Source organism: Diceros bicornis, chromosome 25 (genome assembly GCF_020826845.1).
Source record: "Diceros bicornis minor isolate mBicDic1 chromosome 25, mDicBic1.mat.cur, whole genome shotgun sequence".
Taxonomy (NCBI): Eukaryota; Metazoa; Chordata; class Mammalia; order Perissodactyla; family Rhinocerotidae; genus Diceros; species Diceros bicornis.
The window spans coordinates 12,680,245-12,703,470 of NC_080764.1; the positions used below are offsets into that span (position 1 = coordinate 12,680,245).

The 23,226-nt window shown below is 51.2% G+C and overlaps 1 protein-coding gene across 1 annotated transcript in view; it reads left to right on the forward strand.

Moving 5' to 3' along the window:
* Positions 1–931: 931 nt before the first annotated feature.
* LOC131421679 (cytokine receptor common subunit beta-like) overlaps positions 932–23,226 on the forward strand; it is a 29,941-nt gene continuing 7,646 nt past the window's right edge. Inside the window, exons 1-10 of the mRNA XM_058568427.1 lie at positions 932–984; positions 9,426–9,630; positions 10,593–10,716; positions 12,603–12,793; positions 16,049–16,200; positions 16,286–16,454; positions 17,001–17,136; positions 17,296–17,453; positions 21,642–21,781; positions 22,693–22,855. Coding sequence (XP_058424410.1) covers positions 9,555–9,630; positions 10,593–10,716; positions 12,603–12,793; positions 16,049–16,200; positions 16,286–16,454; positions 17,001–17,136; positions 17,296–17,453; positions 21,642–21,781; positions 22,693–22,855 — 1,309 coding nt within the window. The 5' untranslated portion in view covers positions 932–984; positions 9,426–9,554. The remainder of the gene's footprint in view (positions 985–9,425; positions 9,631–10,592; positions 10,717–12,602; positions 12,794–16,048; positions 16,201–16,285; positions 16,455–17,000; positions 17,137–17,295; positions 17,454–21,641; positions 21,782–22,692; positions 22,856–23,226) is intronic.

Genomic DNA, 23,226 nt, shown 5'->3' on the forward strand with positions numbered 1-23,226 from the left:
AAGTAATTTCAGCTCACACCCATCGAGTGTTAGCATGTGCCAGGCGTCATCTCATTTGATTCCTTCAAAACCCCTTTGGGGTTTGTAGATGATCATCTTCAAGCAACAGATGAAGATCCCATGGCTTGGAGAAGTTACAGGCAGGTATTTGCATAAGGCCACTGTCTCAGTCTGCTAGGGCTACCATAACCAAATACCGTAGACTGGGTGGCTCCAACAATAGAAATTAATTTTCTCATAGTTCTGGAGCCTAGAAATCCCAGATCAAGTGGCCAGCCAGGTCTGGTCCTGGTGAGAACTCTCTTCCTGGCGTGTAGACGGCCGCCTTCTCGCTGTGTCCTCGCGTGCTGGAGACAGAGACAGAGGGCACTTTGGTTCCCCTTCTTCTAAGGACACTAATTCTACTGGATTAGGACCCCACCTTTATGACTTTATTTAACCTTAATTACCTCCATAAGGCCCTATCTCCAATACAGTTTCATTGGGGGTTAGGGTTTCAACATATGAATTTTGGGGAGACACAATTCAGTCCATAGCACTCACACTCTGCGCAGTGGTGGAGGTGGGAGTTTAGTCCAGGTCCCTCTGGCTCTGGGCTCTCACCTGCTCTGGTTAGTGCAGCCCCCTCCCCCTGCAACCTCCTGGGGGCGTCAGGGAAGTGTGCATGGAGGAACTTTGCATTGAGCTGGCAGTGAGAGGATGCGTAGGAGTTTACAGGGAGACAGTGTAGGTAGAAGTACTTCTGGCAGCAGGAACATTTGCAAAGTTAGTAAGGCTTAGAAAAAAGTCAATATCTTGGTCCATGATTCTAAGAAGGCAGGCAATCTTGTGAAGAGTCGCTTGTGCAGAAACAGGCCTGGACCAGCATCGCTTCCTCTTTCTGCCTCTCCGTTTCCTAACGACGTCAGCATAAATAGGAAGCATGAGAGGCTCTCTGCCGCCTGGAGACTCCAGCAGAAGGCTGGGCTGTCTCACCACAGAGAGGTATGGCCAGGCTCTCGGGGGCAGGCTGAAGGGTGGGGTTGGGAGCAGGGGACGCGTGGGGAGCCTGGGATGGAAAGGACAGGGAGAGCCTGGGGGTGTTGGGTGAGCAGGTGTGCTCTGGGGATGGGGGAGGTTAGGGCTTGGCCACTCAGTCGGGCACTGGAATGAAGGGTTGGAGGAGAGAGCTCTGGAGTCAGATATCTATTCTGTCCCTTGCTTTGCCACTAAGGTGTTGGTGGCAGTGAGAACATTCCCTCTGTCTCCCCATCTTTAGAATAGGGGTATTGGAGCCGACAATCCCTGAGATCTCTTCCAGCTCTGACATATAGATTTAAAAGTGTTTGTGTGTGTGGAGGTGTGTGAGTACACACGAGGGGTGTGGAGGCAGAGGAAGAGGGATGCAGAGGGTGGAACCTGGAGGTCTGCTCTATTCAGGCTCGAAGCTCAGTGTGGCTTGGCGAGCTCAATTTAGGAGCTGAGAAGGGCTGTCCTTTGCCCAGAGTTGCATAAGGACATTGACTGTCCTTGAGCACCAATCATTCCTTTCCCCCAGATGCTGTGTATTGACCTTGTACTCTGTAACTTTGCTAAATTCACTTGGTTCTAATAGGTTTTTTTGGTACTTTCCTTAAGATTATCTGTGGACGAGTATCATCTGTGAATAAAGACAGCTTTATTTCTTCCTCACTGATATGTATGCATTTTACTTCTTTTTCTTGACTGATTGCATTGGCTAAGACCTCCAGCAAAACGTTGAATAGCAGTGGTGAGAGTGGACATTCTTGTCTTGTTACTGATCTGGGGGGGGGGGGAAGCAGTTGCAGCTTTTTCATAGATGCCCTTCATCAGGCTGAAGAAACGCCTTCATGGTCCCACTTTACCGGCAGGTGTTTTGTTTTTCTTATTGTATCATAGATGGGTGTTGAATTTTCTCAAATGCTGTTTCTGTGTGTATTGAGATAATCATTTGATTTTTCTCCTTTAGTCTGTTAATGTGCGAAATCACATTGACTAATTTTCAAGTGTCAAACCAACTTTGCATATGTAGTATAAACCCCACATTATCAAAATGTGTTATCTTCCTTATATATTGTTGGATTCAACTTGATAATATTTTGTTAAGGATTTTTCTGTCTATGTTCATGAGAAATATTGGTCTATAATTTTTTTATCTTGTAGTGTCTTTGCTATAAGGGTATTAATGACTTCATAAAATGAGTTGGGAATTATTCTCACCCCCAAGTTTGTATAGAATTGATGTTATTCATTAGAACTCATCAGTGAAGCCATCTGGGCCTGGCATTTTCTTTGTGAGGAGGTTTTTAATTATAAATTTGACATTTTAATAGATACAGGCTTATCCAAAATTTCTAGTACTTCTTGAGTTAGTTTTGACAATTTGTGTCTTTTAAGAATTTTTTCCATTTTATCTAAGTTGACAAAAATATTAGCATAAAGTTGCTCATAATATTTTCTTATTATCTTTTTAATGTCTGTAGAATGTGTAGTGATGCCTGTTTCTTTCCTGATACTGGTAATTTGTGTCTTCTCTCTCTCTCTCTTTTTTTTTTTTTTGATTAGCCTGGCCAGAGGTTTATAAATTGTATTGATTGAAAAAAGAAAACAGTATTTGAGTTTTCTCTAATTATTCTTGTTTTCTATTTCATTGATTTTTACTCTTATTTTAACTATTTCCTCCTTTTACTTGTTTGTGTTTAATTTATTCTTTTTTTTCTTTCTTCTTAAGTTAGAAGTTTAGATCATTGATTTTATACTTTTCTTCTCCTCTGAGATAATCATTTAAAGCATAAAATTTTCCTCTAAATACTGCTTCAGCCGCATCCCACGTATTTTGATATATTCCCTTTTCACTTTTTTCAGTTCAAAATATTTCTGATGTTTCTTGTGATTCTTTCTTTGATCCAAGGGTTATTTAGAAAAATCTATTTTCCAAATATTTGACAATTTTCCAGGTATTTATCTGTAGTTATTATTGACTTCTAATTTGATCAGAAGACACTATATATGATTTCAACTCTTTTAAATCTATTTAGTCTTGTTTCATGGCATAGAATATAATATAGCTTGGTGAATGACCACGTACACTTGAGAAGAATGTTTATTCTGTTGTTGTTGGGTGGAGTATTCCATAAATGTCGATTAGATCCAGTTGGTCGATAGTATTGTTTTAGTCTTCTATATTCTTACTAACTGTTTTATCAATTACTGAGGGAGGACTGTTGAAATCTCCAACTATAATTCTAGATTTGTCTATTTCTCATTTCAGTTTTGTCAATTTTTTTTATTGATGTTTTAATGGTTTCTAACATTGTGAAATTTTGGGTTGTACATTTTTGTTTGTCCATCACCATATATATGACTACCTTCACCCCTTGTGCCCACCCCCCACCCCCACTGCCCCTGGTAACCACAGTCCAGTTTTCTCTGTCCATGTGTTGGTTTATATTCCACATATGAGTGAGATCATACAGTGTTTGTCTTTCTCTTTCTGGCTTATTTCACTTAACATAATACGCTCCAGACCCATCCATGTTGTTGCAAATGGGACGATTTTGTCTTTTTTTATGGCTGAGTAGTATTCCATTGTATATATATACCACATTTTCTTAATCCAATCATCAGTCGAGGGACACTTAGGTTGCTTCCACTTCTTGGCTATGGTGAATAATGCTGCAATGAACATAGGGGTGCATAAGCCTCTTTGGATTGTTGATTTCAGGTGCGTTGGATAGATTCCCAGTAGTGGGATGGCTGGATCATAGGGCATCTCTATTTCTAATTCTTTGAGGAATCTCCATACTGTTTTCCATAGAGGCTGCACCAATTTGCATTCCCACCAGCTGTGTATGAGGGTTCCTGTTTCTCCACATCCTCTCCAACATTTGTTGTTTTTTGTCTTGGTGATTATAGCCATTCTAACAGGCGTGAGGTGGTATCTTAGTGTTGTTTTGATTTGCATTTCCCTGATGATTAGTGATGTTGAGCATCTTTTCATGTGCCTGTTTGCCATCTGTATATCTTCCTTGGAGAAGTGTCTGTTCATTTCCTCTGCCCATTTTTTGATCGGGTTGTTTGTTTTTTTGTTGTTCAATTGTGTGAGTTCTTTATATATTATGGAGATCAACCCCTTGTCAGATGTATGGTTTGCAAATATTCTCTCCCAGCTGGTTGGTTGTCTGTTCATCTTGATTCTGGTTTCATTTGTCTTATAAAAGCTCTTTAATCTGATAAAGTCCCACTTGTTTATTTTTTCTTTAGTTTCCCTAGTCTGGGTAGGCATGTCATCTGAAAAGATCCTTTAAAACCAATGTCAAATAGTGTGTTGCCAATATTTTCTTCTATGAGTTTTATAGTTTCAGGTCTCACCTTCAGGTCTCTGATCCATTTTGAGTTAATTTTTGTGAATGGCGATAGCACATGGTCCACTTTCATTCTTTTGCATGTGGCTGTCCAGTTTTACCAACACCATTTATTGAAGAGACTTTCCTTTCTCCATTGCATGTTCTTAGCACCTTTGTCGAAAATTAGCTGTCTGTATATGTGTGGTTTTATTTCTGGGCTTTCAATTCTGTTCCATTGATCTGTGTGTCTGTTTTTGTACCAGTACCATGCTGTTTTGATTACTATTGCTTTGTAGTGTGTTTTGAAGTCAGGGATTGTGATGCCTCCTGCTTTGTTCTTTTTCTTTAGCTATTCGGGGTCTTTTGTTGCCCCATATAAATTTTAGTATTCTTTTTTCTATTTCCGTGAAGAATGTCATTGGGATTCTGATTGGGATTGCATTGAATCTGTAGATTGCTTTAGGTAATATAAGACATTTTAACTATGTTTATTCTTCCAATCCATGTGCATGGGATATCTTTCCATTTCTTTATGTCATCTTGGATTTCTTTGAATAACGTCTTGTAGTTCTCATTGTATAGGTCCTTCACCTCCTTGGTAAGATTTATTCCTAGGTATTTTATTCTTTTGGATGCAATTGTAAATGGTATTATCTTTTTGAGCTCTCTTTCTGTTAGTTCATTATTAGCATATAGAAATGCATCAGTTTTGTCAATTTTTGCTTCATGTGTTTGAAGCTCTCTAGTGAAGTGCACACTTATTTTAGTTTGTTATGTTTTCTTGATGAATTGACCCCTTTTGCATTATGAAATGTCCTTCTCTATCCCTGTAATAATCTTTGTTCTGGTCTACCTTGATAGTGATATAGCCACTCCAGCTCCCTTCTAATCAGTATTTGCATAGTATCTTGATATCTCTTTTCCTATCACTTTACTTTCAACCTTTCTGTGACTTTGAAGTGGTTTCTTACAGACATCGTTTTGTCAGGTCTTGTTTTTTAGATCTATATATCCAGTCTCATAATCTCTGCCTTTTAGTTGTAGTGTTTATACTGTTTCCACTTATAATCACTCCAGCTATGGTTGCTTTTAAGTCTATCATCTTGCTATTTTTCTTCTACTTGTCCCGTGTATTTTTTATTCCTTTCTTCCTCTTTTCTCACATTCTTTTGCTTTAATTGAGCATTTTTTTAGGATTACATTTTATCTCCTTTATTGACTTGCTTTATTTAAAAGAAAATTTTTTAGGGGCTGGCCCCATGGCTGAATCTATAAACATGTAAACCCCGCTTTACATGTTCAATGGGTATCTTTAATTTATCACAGTTTAGCTTCAAATTATATTTTACCATTTCACGTGTAATGTAAGAACTTTATATCAGTATATTTCCATTTTCCACTTTTGCCTTTGAGCTATTGCTGTCATGTTTCTACTTTCATATATATTATAAACCCCATGATGCATTGTTATTGTTTTTATTTTAAATAAAGTTCCATAGGCTCCACTTCAGTGGCCCAGGTTTGCGGGTTCAGATCCTGGGTGCGGACCTACTCCACTCATCAGCCATGCTGTGGAGGAGTCCCACATATGAAAAATAGAGGAAGATCGGCACAGATGTTAGCTCAGGGTGAATCTTCCTCACACACACAAAATTTTTTTTTAGTGGCTACTCTAAAATATTATCTCTCAACTGGGGTGATTTTGCCCCTCAAGGGACATTTAGTGATGTCTAGACACAACTGGCAGGAGAAGGGAATGCTACTGGCATCCAATGGATAGAGGTCAGGGATGCTACTAAGCATCCTGCAATGCACAGGACAGCCCTCCATGATAAAGAATTATCCAGCAGAAAATACAACATTGTCAAGGCTGAGAAACCCTGCTTTACATGTTCAATGGGCATTTTTAATTTATCGCAGTTTAGCTTCATATTATATTTTACCATTACATGTGTAATGCAAGAACTTTACATCAGTATATTTCCATTTCCTCCTTTTGCCTTTGAGCTATTGTTATCATATTTTTACTTCCATATATATTATAAACTCCATGACGCATTGGTATCATTTTTGCTTTAAATAATCAATTATCTTTTAAATTAAAAAGGAGAAAAAATAGTTTATATTTACCCATGTTTATCACTTTTGACACTCTATTCCTTCAGATTTCCATATAGAATCATTTTGCTTCATCCTAAAGAGCTTTCTCTAACATTTCTCATAGTGCAGTTCTGCTGGCAGTGATTCCCTCGGCTTTGGTTTGTTTGAAATGTCTTCATTTCACCTTTGTTGTCGAAAGACATTTTACCTTTGTCGTCAAAAGACATTTTCACTGGATATAGAATTCTAGATTGGCACGGTTATTTTTCATTAGATCCTTTAATATTCCTTCCATTATCTCCTGGCTTTCATAGTTTTTGATAAGTCCGCTATCAGCCTTATTTTTGCTACTATGTGTGTAATGTCTTTTTTCTCTGGCTTCTTTGCAGATTTTCCTTTTATCACTGATTTTTCAACAGTTTACTTACTATTGTTAGTTAGCAAGTTCTTTCATTTTTTTTCTAATTTTTTTTTAAGTTATACATCTTATTTTGTACATACAGAAGAGTACAAAAACTTACAGGTACAGTTTAAGAAAAATAATAAAATGAACACCTGGCTACTCATCACTCATATTAAGAAATTTATTCATCCCACAAATATGTATTGAGCATTATTCTAGGTACTTGAGATGCATCAGTGAAAAGAGAAGACAAAAACATCTTTGCCCTTACAGAACCTGTGGGGAGAGAAAGACGATGGAAAGAAATGGAGCTAGTGGGGAGAGAGAAATAAAAAACACAAAAAGATAAGTACATTGTATAGTGTGTTAGAAAATAATATGTGTTCTACAGGGTAAGGGACATCAGGGATGGGAGGATGGAGGAAGTGGTTCAAGACGTGCCTTTTTGAGCAGAGACTCGAAAGAGATGAGGCAATTAGGCATGTGGATGTTGAAGGGAAGAATGTTCCAGTCAGAGGGAACAGCCAGTGCAAAGGCTCCAAGGGAAGAGCATGCCTGGAGTGTTTGAGGAACACCCAGGAGATTGGTGGGACTGGAGCACAGTGACCTAGGAGGGGAGCAGGAGGAAAGGAGACATAGAAGCAGCAAGGGGGCAGATTCTGTAAGCCACTGGAAGGACTCTGCTTGTATGCTCACTATAATGGGATAATCATGGGCTAGATTTTATCACAAGGTTGACATCTGCTTGTGGCTTCCATATTGTGAATAGATGATGAGGGGAGGTGAGGATGGAAACAGGAAAGTCTGTTAGGATGCTTTCCCACAACTCCAGATGAGGTATGAGGACGACTTGGGCCACCATGCTGGCAGTGGGGTGGTAGGAAGTGGTTGCTCGCATGCACAAGATCCTGATTAGAGCAAAGACAGACGGGGGAAGAGGGATTGGGGATGCTGAATGCAGACAACTCTGAGGGAGTTTACTGCAAAGAAGAGAAGAGAAATAAGGTGTAAGATGGTGGGGGAAAGCGGGACCAAGAAAAAGTGTTTTTGTAAGGATGGAAGAAATTACAGCATTGGTGTAAGCTGATGGGGGTAATCCAGTAGAGAGGCCCAAACTGATGCTATAGGAGAGAGAAGGAGAGGACATTTCTGGAGCCATGTCCTGGAGCAGGCAAGTGTGGATGGGTCCTGCGCACTGGTTGGGTGGTTGGCTTTGGACAGGAGCACGGAGAGTCCATTGGTGGCAATAGGCATGGGCACAGAGTGTGTGGGGGAAGAGATGACTGCAGATGCTGTGATGAGACCTGTGGGGGAGGGGGTTCTATTCAGATCAGTTTTCCCAGGGACGGAGAAAGCAGGTGGAGGCTGAGTATGGGAATGGGTGCAGTGGAACTGGAGGTGTAAGGGAAGTAGAGAAGGTGTGAAATAACCTCCTAGGAGACAGGAAGAGCAAATGGACTGGGGCAGCATCATATGGGGGTCTGGCAGCACTTCTGGATCATAGTTAAGAATTTAAAGTGAGACCAGCTGGTGTGGTTTATTTCCACTGCACAGAGGCAGCTAGGTGAGGAGTTAGAGTCAGCCAAGACTGTGGTTTGCCGGGACGTAGAGGAAGAGGGGGAAAGAGTTGAGGCTGGATGCTGATGCTGTATAAAACACAATCATTTTCTGCACCTAGAAACACCACTGCCTCCTTGCAAACTCCATCTCAATCATGTCCTCCTACCTGCCCCCTTCCTCAGGTAGGAGATAAATTTTACACTGAATTCTATGTTAACCTTTCCTGGTTTTTCCTTAAAGAGTTGCCATGTATTGCTAAACAAGGTATTATTAATCTAATTCTGGAAAACTGGAAAGCAATCACAAACCTGGCTGGTGGGGGAAGGGCAGTACTGCCATGTTGGACAGACACTCCCAGGAGAAGGAGGCGAGACAGAGTCTCTTGGGCGAGGGACCAGCTCCAGCTTCCCCAGAGTCTGTAAGAGCCCTCCTGGGGCAGTTGGTTCCTATGTGGTCATCTGAGCGCCTGTGTGCAGATGTGTGTTTTGTAGCTTTCAGAAATTTTGAGGAAGAAGAGAAGCCAAGACACCTGACTCTCCTTGTAACAGATCAGGGAAGGCGAACGGCTCAGCATCCTGCAGAGGAAAGGGAGCAGCCAGGAACCACGTGGGAAGGGGAGGAAGCACACTCTAGAATGTGGTCCAGAGTGTGTCTGTTCATCCTCAAGACCTAGGAGATGAAAGGCTCCATGTGTAGGAGGTGGATCCCTGAAACTTATCCACCAAAAATACGTAAAGAGCTTTACACAAACACACACGTGTCAACCCCATAGCAGACGCACCGAATACACGGAATCCCCACTAACACTGTGGTGACTGGTGGAAAGCTGCAGGTGAGCGGACCACCCAGGTCCAGAGGAGAGGGGCCTGATCCAGGGTCCCAGGAGGGGCAGGAACAGGGACTGGAGCCCAGGCCTGCTGCCCCTCCCATCACGCCCTTGCCCCCTCATCCCTGGTCATGTTCATGCGGGCAGAGGGAAGGTGGGCGGCCTGACCCTGCCCCATGTCTCTTTCTAGGCCCTGGGGGAGGAACAGCAGGAGCTGGTGAGGCAGGCCTGGCCTCCCGGGCAGTGAGGACCGTCAACCCGGCCCACAGCCAGAACCCACCGGTGCCGGACCCCTGCTCATCCAGAGTTGACTGCGAAGATGACGCTGACCCGGGTGCTGCTCCCCATCACTCTGCTGGCTCTGTGCTGGGGGCTCAGCGTGGCAGGGGCCCAAGGTGAGCCCGATTGCTCCCTCCCCTTCCCCGTCCCCCTCCTCACAGCTGGTCCCATCCTGAGGAAGCCCCAGGCCCTAGCAGCTCCAGCCTCCCCTCCCTCTCTTTTCTCTTTTCTTCTCTCTCCCTGATCTTCCCTGGCACCTCCCTCTTCCTCCTCCCACACTCCTGCTCCTTCCTCCCTGGCCTCCTGTAAAGTCCCTCTCCACTTGTGGCCCTGCTCCGCCCACGTTTCTCAGTGTGGCTTTCGAGGCCTCTAACCTCCAGGCCCGTCATTCCAGCCTTGTCTCTGCCTCTCCTTCCCCACCAGACACTCTGCTCCTCTGACGGCCTGGACTGGCTCCCACCTCCCCACCTTCGCTCCTGGGGGGCCCTCAGCCTGGGGGTCTCTCCCTGCTTCAGCCCCAGCATCTTCCTCGTGCTTGGAGGCCCGGCTGGGATGCTCCTCAGGCTCCTGAGGCCCATGAATCCCCCTCCCAAGGGCTCCCGTGGGAACCGCAGTCTCTTTTCCCACCATTAGGTCTGGCGGCTGAACAGGAGACCAAGGTGGGGAGGTCCAAGTTAGGGCTTTGCTTCTTAGGGTGTGTTTGTGCCTCTCCTCCCAGGCTGCCCCGCAGGGTCCGGGGGCAGGGCCTGTGCCTGATGGGCGTCCCCATCCTGGCGTGGGAGGGAGACCCTGGCCCAGGAGCAGGACACAGCAGGGGCTCAGGAGATGTGCTGTGAATCAGCTAGAATATTCTGTTTCTATCCAGACAGGAGGGTCTACCACCAGGACGCTCACACCCACAGAGCCCCCGGCCCCATGTAGGGCCCCTGGGGACCTCTGCCTGGTAGCCAGGAGCCTCTACAAGCTCTCTCCAAGAGACCCCTCTTCAGTGCCACGTGCCCCAGAGGGGCTGGGAGGGGTGGTGAGAAGGGACCCGTGGGGGGAGAGGTGTGACCCCTTCCTGCCTCTCCCCGGTCAGGGACCATCCCGCTGCAGACCCTGAGCTGCCATAACGACTACACCAGCCGCATCGTCTGCAGCTGGGTGGACACCCGGCACGCCCAGCGGCTCATCAATGTGACTCTCCACCGCAGGCTGAACGAGTGAGTGACGCGGGGCCCGGGGGCCGGAGGGCAGGGAGGGCGCTGCTGTGAGGGGCTGTGCCACGTGGGGGTGGACGGAGGACAGAGAGGGAGGCCCCTGCCCCGGAGCCCCTGCTCCGTCGGGCAGCCTGCCAGGCCTGGGCCCTGGTGTCTGATGCCAGTGTTTCTGAGAAGGGCAGTCTATGTAATATTGTGCTTGATGATGGTCCTGGTGATAATTTTCTTATTTTATCACAGTTTAACAAAATCACCCCACAGAGTGGGTCTCAATCCATCCTCACTGTGAGGTGGGCCAGGCGGGGGCGTGTTGCCCAGTTCACAGATGAGGAGACTGAGGCTGTGGAGGTGAGGTCCCTCCTCCGGCCACATGGTGGGTGAGCGGCCGAGTGGGACCAGCGTCCTGTGTCCAGCCTGTGGGGAGGGCTCCGTGTCTCCCCGAGGCCCGGCCTCCTCCAGAGTGTGGGGCTGCTCCTTTCTCCCCACGTGGTCTCCTGGGCACACGCCATGTGGGAGGATTCCTCACACCATTCTGGGATGTTGGTGAGAGTAACTCACCATAACAGACATAATTAAACAGCCGGCCTCACGGGGTCTGGGGAGAGCCCCTGGAGGCCGCCCCGTGGAGGAGCCGGCCCTTCACACGCCACAGCATCGCCCTCTCTCCCGCTCTCCCTGGAGCCTCCATCCTCCCCTCTCCACTCTCCTCGACTCCCCCTCCACCTCGCCCCTCCGCTGTGACCCCTCCTCCTGCACTGAGACCACAGACGCCCCCAAAGGAGACGCTCCTCAGCCCCCTTCCTGCTCACACTGCCCGCCCTGCCTCTGCCCGCCTCCGTGGATCCCCCTGCAGTGGTTTCCTGTCCCAGTCCCCTCTGAGGCCGCAGCTGGGGGTCCCATCTGCTCTTGCTGCTCAGGGACATTGCTGCCACCATGGTCCCCACTCTCCCTGTGCCGTGCATGGGCCCTCTCCCGGGATCTTCCCCAATCACTGAGCCAATGTGCCCCAACCCCCACTTACAGATGCCACCCAGGGATGTAGCTCCCTATCTCCTCCAGACGTGGCCCATTCTCTGCTTCCCTTTGCATCAACACTCCACTACCTTCTCCCACGTACCTCCCTTGAGCCCACTCTGATTAAGGATTTCACCCCCACCACGGCAGCCAATTTCTCTGTCAAGGTTACCTGTGACCTCGTGTAGCTGAACCTAAAGGTCTATTCTCAGTCTCTTTTTTCTTTTGCTGAGGAAGATTCACTCTGGGCTAACATCTGTTGCCAATCTTCCTCTATTTTATATGTGGGTCGCCACCCCATCATGGCCACGAGTGGTGTAGGTCTGTGCCCGGGAACTGAACCCGGGCCGCCGAAAGAGACCATGCCAAATTTACCCACTAGGCTACCGGGGCTGGCCCCTCAGTCTTCTTTATGTGATGCGTCAGCATCACGTGGCACAGATGACCCCAGTGTTCTCCACTTGACCTCCAGGACAGTCCTGTCCCAGGTGTGCCTCATGCCACTCTGGCCTCCAGATCTCTTTTGCTGGCTCACCCTTGTACCCCACACTCTGCGTGGCGGGATGCTCCAGGGCTAATGTCACCTGTTCACACCGCCTTCCCTGACCACCCATTTCAAGTTCACCTTCCTCCCCCTCCCTGCTGTACCATCTATGTCAGGTTTTCTCCATTTGACACATGACAAATTTACTGAGTTGTGTCCCGTGTGTCTCCTCCACCAGGATGTGGCTCCGTGGGCAGCGATTTCTGTGTGTTTGGTTCACTGCCAGATCCCCTGGCCCTGGACAAAGCCCCGCATGCGGTAACCACACAGCTATGTTTGTGAACGAGTGATTCTTCTTCACTCTCAGCTAACCTGTGTCCTCTCCCGGCAGGGTCCCCCCGGAGCCAGTGGCTTGCCATCTCAGTGATGACACATCCTGGTTAGATGGCACTTGTCCTGGCTGTGTGCCCAGAATATGCATCATCCCCTGCACGCTTTTCCTCCTTCATGACAGAGACTACTTCTCATTCCGACCAGACAGGCCTCTGGGCGCCGAGCTCACCGTCACTCTGACCCAGCACGGTGAGGCCCGGGGGCCCTGGCCAGGGGTGCTCCCTATGTGGACAGTGGGCCCTATGGGTGGCCAGACTGCAGGAGAGGGGCCAGGGAGTGAGAGCCTTCAAGGGTGGAGACCCTGCTTGGGGTGGGTTGGGTCTCCTGAGGGAGGAGGATGTGGTCTCCTCACGATGGGGCCTTGGAGCAGGTGCAGCGTGATGAGCCCTGGCCAAAGGCGCCTCCCCTGCGCCTGGCGGCTCCCCCTCCTGCCAGGACACTGCCGCCCGGCACTAGAGGCGTCCCTTCTAGAAGAACTGTTCTTAGGATTCACATAAAAGCTTATCTGTTTAGAAAACTCTTTCATCTTTGTGGTCTCATGCGATGTCTGCAAACACCCACGTATAGATGAGGCTCCTGTGACCCCGAGAGATGACGTAAAATTTCCAAGGTGCCCCCACAAAGCATCATGACAGTGATGGGTTAGATGTGCTGAGCGCTCCCTGCACGCTAGAGAGGGAGGTCACCCCGATGGCCCTCGCTGAGTCGCCCCAATGTGTGTACTCTGTGCCCATGGCAGCCCAAGAAAGTCAGTGGTGCTGGGTGGGGGCCGATGATCATTTTATATAAATAGTTAGGCTTTATTGGACTGTATATTAGACAGAAATATAACCAACTTTTCAAATTCTGCATTCAAGGTAATTGTTTCTTAGAATGAGGCTAAATTAAGAAGAGGAGTCATACCATAAGAGTTTACGTTGACATGGCAAAAACCACATATGTCCTGGGCTTCCAGGAGACACTACCGATTCTTATTTAACCCTCAAAACAACACCAGATTAGCAGTAACACTATTGTTATTGCTGTTTGACTGGTGAGGAAACAGGCGGAGGGAGGTGGATGCTCACAGCCTCTCAGCGGCTGGTGGCGGAGCTGAGATTCAAACCCAGGAAGGTCTGACTTTAGCATCCTGGGTCTCCAACCCTGGGCCACCCTGCTGTCCCTGCAAGTGTCAGATGCGGAGGGGGCTCCGGCCTTTGCTTCCTGCCTCTTTTCATCCCAGCAGCACAAAGCTGTGGCCTGGGAGAGGGGGTGGGTTAGTTCGTGTTGAATTCATTTCAAACAATGTCTCAGAACACGTGTTTGGTGGACGAGAGAGAGTCTGTCCCGGGGGGAGCTCAGAGTACCAGCTGGAGAGGCCGGGAGACAGCAAGTGTGGCCGGTGTGAACACTCACTGAAGGCAAGTGTGTGCCACGTGCCAAGGGCAGGGGACAAGGAGCCCATGGGAGGTCAGCCAGGCTTCCCAGAAGAAGAGCTTTGCAGAGAGATCTGAAGGGTGGAGGGAGGAGAGTGCGGCAAGAGCATTCCTGGCAGAGGAAACAGAGTGTGCAGAGCCTGGGAGACCCGGGAGGGCGAGGCAGGTTGGGAAAAGCGCTAAAATTGTGTCCTGGGAGCACCAGCTTCAAGGGGGCTGGACAGCGGGAGGAAGGAGAGGGGCAGCGCAGGCAGGGCCTGACTGGGGGGCTTCTGTGCCCTGCAAAGGAGGTTAGAGGTCAACGTCTAGGCGATGGGGAGCCATTGAAGGGGCATGACATGACCAGATGTGGGTGTGAGGATGTCGGAGGTGGGTGATGTACAGGCTAGATGTCAGGGATGGGAGGGGGCAGAAGGCTGGAGCCCAGAAAGTGACCGAAGGCGCTCATCCCAGAGAGAAATGATGAGGACTCAGCTGGAGTGTGGCCAGGGGATGGGAACGCGGGGGCATGCGAATCAAAGTTAGAATATACACGCAGTTCATTCATCAACCTGTTCGCTCGTGGAGCACCAGCATGACCAGGAGAGCCCCGAACACACCAGGCAGTCTCCCTGCCCTGTGAAGCTATGGCGTGGAGCAGGGAAGGGTCATGCTGGAGACTGGGACAGCTCAGAAATGGGAGGGCAGTGTGACATCTGCCTCCTGGAGCATATGCTGAGTAGGGAGGTCACTTCCAGCCCAAACCATTTTGGCAACGAATCAGGGAAGTCGCGGGGTGCTGGGGAGGGGACAGGCGTGCATCTCATCTGCTCTGAGGATATTTCGCTTCCTCATTCAGTTTCTCCAGCTGTGAAAGGAGCTGGTGGACTAACCTCCCTCAGGTTGGATGAATGGGTTTTGTTGGGCACCCAGGGTTCAGTTGGCAGCAGCTTCCCAGAGCTCCGGGCTGAGAAGGGCCCCCTCCATGCCAGGCTCATGGGCTAGCTGTGCAATGAACGACTGGCGATGCCCGCATGGCTGTGGGTGGGAAGCAGTGCCGAGTATCTGCCATGCTGGGCTGAAGATTTTCTGAAGGCTCCGGCTCTGCCAGGCTCTCACACGCCACGTTCACGTCCAGCACAGAACTTTTACATCTTGTTGGGGCTCTTATTGAGGTCTTTGTTTGAAAGTCATCTCTCAGCGTTTAGACACAGGAGCTTCAGGAAGGTAGGAGCCGTGCCATTCACTACTGCATCTGCTCGCCCAACCCTGTAGCTCCCAGCAGATGTTTGCTTCTGTTGGTTGATGGAATGATTTCATGAAAAGCCTCTGAAGATTGCCTACATGTATTTATTCATTTACTTACTCAATCATTCACTCACTTTGTCCCCAAACTCCCTGAACTACGACGTCTCAGGCCCTTGGGATAGGGAAGGGGGTCAAGACCCAACCTCTGCCACCCACAAGCTCCTGGACTCCCTGGGGACACAGACACGGAAACACACAAATCCACCAGGGTTGTAAGGACCACACAACTGGCTATGGGGGGACAAGAAAAAGAGTGATTCTGCCTGGGGGATGGGGACCAAGAAGGTTCTGGAGGAGATGTTTCCTCTGGGCACTGAGAGGTGCGGGACACTGGGCAGGGGAACAGGGGAAGGAGGGTGGACAGCAGGAGAGGGCGCAAGGTGAGCCACAGCAGCCTTTGCTGAAAAAACGAGGCCACATAGGCCACATTCTGGGCAGTGGGGTCCCAGGGACAGAAGTAGGCTCCACTTAGAGTTTCATCGCCAGCACCGTCGAAGGAGCTCATGTTGTATGTGCACGGCAAGCTGCACAGCTCTCACTCAAGATCACACTGAATCCCACGATTCTGCAGATGAAGGGCCTGAGGCCCACAGAGGGGAGGGGTCTGGTCCAAGGTCCCCCAGCTGGTGGGGGGGCAGTGCTCCACCTGGAATCCAGGTCTCTCCACACAAAGACCAGCAGGCCCTTGACCGCCACACAGGCGTCCAACCCCTCATGGGCCCTTTACTTTCTCTCCCTCCAGTGCAGCCCCCCGCCCCTGAAGACCTCCAGGTCACTGCTGCTGGGAACCATTTCCTGCTGACCTGGAGAGTGGCCCTTGTGGCGTCCCAGAGCCACTGGCTGTCCAACCTGGAGTTCAAGGTGGTCTACAGACAGCTTCAGGACTCCTGGGAGGTAGGGACCACGGCCAGCTCTGCCCCCAGCCAACAGGGATGCAGCCCAGCCAGCACCCGCTCCAGCAGCCCCTCTCTCCCAACAGGACGCCCCCACCCTCCTCTCCAACTCCTCCCAGGCTGTCCTGGGGCCAGAGCACCTCCTGCCCAGCAGCACCTATGTGGCCCGAGTGCGCACCCGGCTGGCCCCGGGCTCGGGGCTCTCGGGACGGCCCAGCCAGTGGAGCCCGGAGGTTCGCTGGGACTCCCAGCCAGGTAACGCAGTGGGGTCGGGGCGATGCCCTCTGCGGGGAGGGGGCTCATTACAGCTCCAGGACAGAAGGAGTCCAGGAGGCCACACTGCGGGATTCCACGGATCTTCTGTGCCCCGTGTTTGGAGTCTCTCCCCTGGGCCCACCCCACCCCCTCTGTGACCCTGCAGAGGCAGCGGCTGCATCTTGCTCATGTCTCGGCCCCAGTTTGCCGCACAGTTTCTGACTGGGGACAATTACAATGAGAGTCACGATGGCACCGTGAGCGGCTCTGTGGTCCTGAGAGCTCTGCCGTGTGCAGACACACCAGCGTCATTGTGTACACCCCAGCACTGAGATGTGGATGCTCTCCCTGCTTACACAGGGGTGTGAAGGTGCACAGACTCGCTCTGCTCTGTGCTCACACAGCCGGCGGGTTCAGGCTGACGTTTAACCCCTGGTCTTTCTGGCCCCAAGGCCCATGATCTCTCTGCGATGAGTCTCATGGTGGCCCCTGAGGGCTATGGGATGACTGAAGGAGGGAATTACTGAGGGACTGTCTCCCTCCCAGGGGATGAGGCTCAGCCCCGGAACCTCCAGTGCTCCTTCGACGGTGCCACTGTGCTCAGCTGCTCCTGGGAGGTGAGGTCCGAGGTGACCAGCTCAGTCTCCTTTGCCCTCTTCTACAAGTCCAGCCCCAGTGCAGGGTGAGTGTCCCCTTCCTCCTTCCCCTCCCCTCCTCTGGGCCTTGCCCTCTCCAGGCCTCCTCCTGTCTCTGGGCCCCAGCAGCAGCCACAGCTCCTCCTGAGGTCTCATCCCTGCCGTGGTCCCTGCCTCCCCTGCCCTCACCTCCACGTCATCCCCAGGGAGGAAGAGTGCTCCCCGGTGCTGCAGGAGAAGCGCGGCGGCCCCTACATCCTGCACCGCTGCCGGATCCCCGTGCCCGACCCCAGCAACCACAGCCAGTACATCGTCTCTGTGCGGCCAAGGGAGGAAGAGAAATTTATAAAGAGCTCAGAGAACAGTGAGTGTGCCCCCAGCCTTCTGTGTGGGGGTCTTGGGACAGCACTGTTTAGTTGTGTAAGCCGTAGAAACTCAGGGTTCCTCAGGGCCCGGTCTTCCCGTGTGTCCCTTTCAACGCAAGGCAGTCCAGTGAGCAAAGTCAACAAAACTAATTCTAATCTTTAATTGAAGTTCTCAAAAATATGTTAGTGATGCAGTTGATAACATGCCAGAGTCATTCTGAAAATACTCCCCCCATTCTTTCTGCTCTGTGCTCTCATCTCAATCTGCTGTGTCCAGACCTCCGAGCTCCAGCACTCGGGCCCAGTTCCCCTCTCCACACCACCACTCAGATGGCCCTGGTCATTCCACACCTCACGTGCTCCAAGGTGAATGCTCACTTGTCCCTCTTACTCTGCTTTTCCGCTTTCCCTGCCATCTCTCTAAATGACACATCTGTTTTTCAGTTGTCCAAGCAAGAAACTTTGGGATTATCCTTGTCACAGCTTTCTTTCAAATGCCACATCCAGGCCACCAGCAAATTCTGCCACCTTTATCTTTGAAATATGCCTAGAATCGGGCCATCTGTCTACAGCCTTGCCTTGGTGCACGCCACCACGTCTCTCTGGATCCCGGATCCTCACCACTGTCTCCTCCCAGTCTCCCTCCTCCATCCTAGCTGTCCCTCAGTGTCTTCCCAATCCAGCAGCCTGTGGGATTCCCTTAACACATAACTGAATCATGCCCTTCCTCTACCAAAGCCACCCAAGATCTTCCATCCTGCACAGAGTAACAGCCGAAGTATCCACGACAGCCCACAAGGCCCATGGCCTCTCTGACCTTCTCTCCTGTCCTGGTCTCAGGGCCTCCTCTGTGTTGGTGACACTCTCTGGGCACACTCCCACCTCAGGGCCTCCTCTGTGTTCGTGACGCTCTCTGGGCACACTCCCACCTCAGGGCCTCCTCTGTGTTGGTGACACTCTCGGGGCACACTCTTGTCTCAGAGCCTCCTCCATGTTGGTGACACTCTCTGGGCACACTCTTGTCTCAGGGCCTCCTCTGTGTTGGTGACACTCTCGGGTCACACTTCCGTCTCAGGGCTTCCTCCGTGTTGGTGACACTCTTGGGGCACACTCTTGTCTCAGGGCCTCCTCTGTGTTGGTGACCCTCTCTGGGCACACTCTCACCTCAGGGCCTCCTCTGTGTTGGTGACACTCTCTGGTCACACTCTTGTCTCAGGGCCTCCTCTGTGTTGGTGACACTCTCTGGGCACACTCTTGTCTCAGGGCCTCCTCTGTGTTGGTGACCCTCTCTGGACACACTCTCGCCTCAGGGCCTCCTCTGTGTTGGTGACACTCTCTGGTCACCCTCCTGCCTCAGGGCCTTTGCAACATTTGTTTCCTCTTCTGGGAACCTTTGTTCTCTCAAGTCACTGGGACTTCCTTCCTCATTTCCTTCAGGCCTTCGTTCAATGTCATGACCTCTGTGAGGCCTTCTCTAAAAATCTTATTTACAATAGCTCCCCAACCCAGAAATCATGATGCTACCCCTCCTCCCACTTCATTTTCCGACACTACCTTCTACCACCTGACATATAATATATTTATCCATCATGTCAGCTTCCTGAGGGCAGGGACTTGCTTTGCTTACTGCTCTGTTCCTGTGCCCAGAACAGCACCTGGCACACAGTAGGCCCTCGAAATGTGTTGACTCAGTGTCCGAACATTCCTGATGGTACAGGCCGCTCCCCCATCTCCTGTCTGCTCTCTGTCCTCCATCCCCCTCTTCCTCTAGGGTCCTCCCTCCCTCATGTGCCCCCCATGGATTTTCCTGGGATGGGGATGGGGAGGAGAGGAGATGAGGCTGATGTGGAAGAGGGGGATAGAAGGAAGGAGTTTCTTCTTCTTGAGGCCTTTGAAGCAAAATAGGAATAAAAAATAACAATGCAGGTAAATACGATATTATTATTATCATTATTATTGTCCTTGCTATCCCTTGAAGACCCCAAAGAGAAGAGAGCTCTTATGTCTGCCTAGCACTTTAATCTTCCAGAGTGTTCCTTGCTGTGTCCTCTTAATTGTGAGGGACTCGGCCTTTAGGGCACGGGGTAAGGGCAGAGGGGTTGCCAGACAGACCCAGGCTGGAGTCTCTGGCTTCCCCGCAGACTGGTGGCCCCGCTAACGCCTAGTCTGTCCCTGTAGAGAGAGGCCCCAGTCCCACAATAGAAAGATCAGCAGTTCCAGGCCAGGTCTGACTCTGGAGGCTGCCTTCTTCTCCATTCTGAGACCCTGCCTCGCCACCCCTTCCGCTTCCAGAAAAATCCGGGAGCACTTCCTGCTGCAAATGCCAGGAGGTCCTTCCGTCTCTGCGCAGCCTGAAGCTGGAGAGAGCTCAGACCCGGGGTAAATCAGGCCAGCCCTGAGGGGGAAGAAAGCTCTGTCCTGTCGGAGCCAGTGACAAGCTCCTTCCCCGTCTGAGGCCATCAGGCCCAGTTACGGGCCTGGTCAGTGGGGAGAAGGCTCAGACTCACCACCCTCTCCCGTGACCCTCAGGCCTGTTGTGAGGGGTGGGAGAGCCGTGACCCTGACCCGTGACCCCACAGATGAGAAAGCTGAGGCTCAGAGAGGGGAGGTGACTGGATAAAGTCACACAGCAAGTGCAGAGCCCTGGCCAGAATCTTCCGCTTCTGTGTTAGTTTCCTGTTGTTGCTGCAACGAATGACCACGAATGTAGTGGCTTAGAACAACACACAATTTCTCTGACAGTTCTGGAGGCCAGGAGACCGGTATCGGTCTCCCTAGGCTAAAGTCGAGGTGTCGACAGGGCTGCACTCCCTCAGGAGGCTCTAGGAGAAAATCCGTTTCCTGGCCTTTCCCAGCTTCTAGAGCGGCATTAGCCAGCCCTGGTGGTCGAGTGGTTAAGATCCAGTGCTGTCACAGATCCCAGCTGCGGCCCAGGTTCAATTCCGGTCAGGGAACCCCACTGCCCGTCTGTCAGTTGTCATACCGTGGCAGCTGCGTGTCGCTGTGATACTGAAAGCTATGCCACCGGTGTCTCAAATGCCAGCAGGGTCACCCATGGTGGACAGGTTTCAGCGGGGCTTCCAGACTAGGACAGACTAGGAAGAAGGACCTGGTTGCCCACTTCCGAAAAAATTGGCCGTGAAAACCCTATGAATAGCAGCGGAGCATTGTCTGATACAGCACTGGAGGTGAGAGGATGGGGTAAAAAGACAGGGCAGGGCTCCCCTCTGCTGTCCACAGGCTCCCTAGGAGTCGGAATCCACTCGGCAGCACTAACAGCAGGGTGACATCTTAAATCTCTTTCTGCTTCTGCCACGTTGCCTTCTCTTTGTAGTCACGTCTCCCTCCTGCCTTCCTCTTACAGGAACCCCTGTGATTACATTTAGGGCCCACATGGATAATCGAGGATAATGTCCCCGTCACGAGGTCCTTAAGTTAACCCACAAAGTCCATTTTGCCACGTAAGGTGACAAGTTCGATGGCTAGGACCTGGATATCCTTGAGGGCTGTGGTTCAGCCCTCCACAGCCTCTCTCTGGTCTTTGTATCACAGCAGCTCCGAATCCTGTCCTGAGGCTCAACCTGGGGGAGGGGTGGACACAGAGCCACTGGAAAAGCCTGGCCTGTGTCAGGGTTAACAGGGGGACAGTGAGTGCCTCTGAGTTCCCTCCTGAGAGTCTGCGCCTGTGTTCCGTCTCTGGGGGACAGGTGCCTGTCCCCACGCCCAACAAACCCACGTGGGCAGCAGCAAAGACAGGCTGGAGGCGCGGGAGAGAGAGGTCGTTTCCCAGGGCATGGAACTCTGGCCTCCTCTCTTTCCAAGGCAGCATGAAGGCAAGTGTCTGGGAGAGATGGTCTCAAAGCGAGGACGCCAACTCCGCCCAGGTTAACTTAGCGTAAAAGGCACAGCATTGCCAAACTTGCCGACTTCAACTACTACGAGTAACCAGTAACGCAGCCACCCCACCACTAGTCAACAGCCAACAGCTCCTCTCAGCGCCTCCCGGGAGGGGCTGCCCCGGCCAGGATAGATGCTGACATTCCCCTGGGGGCGCAGAGACCCCGAGATGGCCGGGACCTGGGTCCTGGGCCAGTGGAGATGGTACCTGTGACAAGCATGGAACACAAGGAATGTTCCGTGGGAGGGATATTAGGAACAAAGTTCCCTAAAAGTTTCCTTCCCTCCAGTCCAGATGGCTCCCCCGACACTCAACGTGACCAAGACTGGGGACGCCTACGTCCTGCACTGGCGAGCAGAGGAAATGCATGAAAAACACATAGGTCACACCTTCCAGGTCCACTACAAGAAAGATGCGGCCTCGTGGGAGGTAAGGGCCTGTGCCCGGGGAGGGGCCTGTGTGGGGGAGGGGGGAGACAGCGCCCAGGAAGGCACCTCCTACCAGGTGCTGGGACTCGGTGACCACGACCCCGTGTGGTCAGCAGGTCACCGCCCCATCCCTTGGTGAAGGCACTGAGGCTCACGGAAGTGACGTGACTTGGCCAGAATTAACACAGCTGCCCCTGAATTGCAAAGGGGGCCTAAACGTCAGGGTGGGGAGGGCTGAGTGCCAGCTGGATGAAGCGTTTTCCAAAGTCATAAAGGGGACGTTTCTTCAGAGGAATCTCATCTGGAACACAAATGTGCAGCCACTAAGAGCAGAGCAGATTTTGTGGAATCAGGCAGGGCCCCATCCCAGGGCTCAGTCTCTTGCCCCCTCCTCCAGGCAGCCCTCAGGGCCTGTGTCCAGAACCTGAGGTTCTGCAGAGCCCAGATCAGAAACCTTGGAGCCAGCCTCAAAGATGTGGAAACTGAGGCCAGGAGGGTGTGGTCAGGGGTGGAGCTGGGAGTGGGTCCCTGACTCCGGAGCCCCTGTCTCAGAGTGCAGACACTGCACTGCATTCCTGGGAAGGCTATCTCTGGGGTCCAGGCTGCTCCCAGAGGAGCTGGGAGGTTGAGGGGTCTCAAAGTGAGGGTGGGACACGGTGGAACCTGGAGGTTCCTGCACCTCAGTGTTGTCACCTGTAATATGGGTGGGTGGCATGTGGTGGCATCGCAGGTACGACACTGAGAGGTAGTGCTCGGTGGGCCCAGGGGAGCTGTCTCCTGTCAGGGGGAAGACGATGCTGCAGCTGATGAGGGGACATAGCCAGAGCCCCCGGGGCGTGGGGGGCCCAGTGGTGCTGGACTCCGGGGACTGACCCCCTCCTCCTCCTGCCCCCCTCCCCTCCCCATCCACAGGAGGCCAAGAAGGAGACTGTGTCACACACACACAGCCTGTCGCTCTCCAGGCTGGAGGCCTCCACCAGGTACCAGGCACGGGTGAGGGTCAAGCCTGCCCCTGGCAGCTACAAGGGGATCTGGAGCGAGTGGAGTGAGGAGCGCTCCTGGGTCACTGAGTGGGGTATGTCTCCCCGGCCTCCACCCAACCTCCTGCTGCAGCCCAGCTGGGCAGAGCACAGGGGTGATGCGGACATGGAGATCTGACGCCCAGGCCCTTTTCTACTTGGGCCTCCTTTCCTGGGCCTCTGCTAACTTTTACTAGTGGGAATTAAGAAAATGCATCTTCTTGGAGAAATACAGACCCATGGGCACAGATGTTGCATATGAGTCTCAGGCTGGATTTCGGCCACTTGCACTTTCACTGGTGTCCTTGTGCAGTGAACAACCTGCACAGCTGTATATGGGGACCCTGCTTTATTCTCTCTACATACCTTAACTTATTAACAACCTTTGGGAAGTGACAGCTGGTGTGCAAAACAGACCCCACATGGC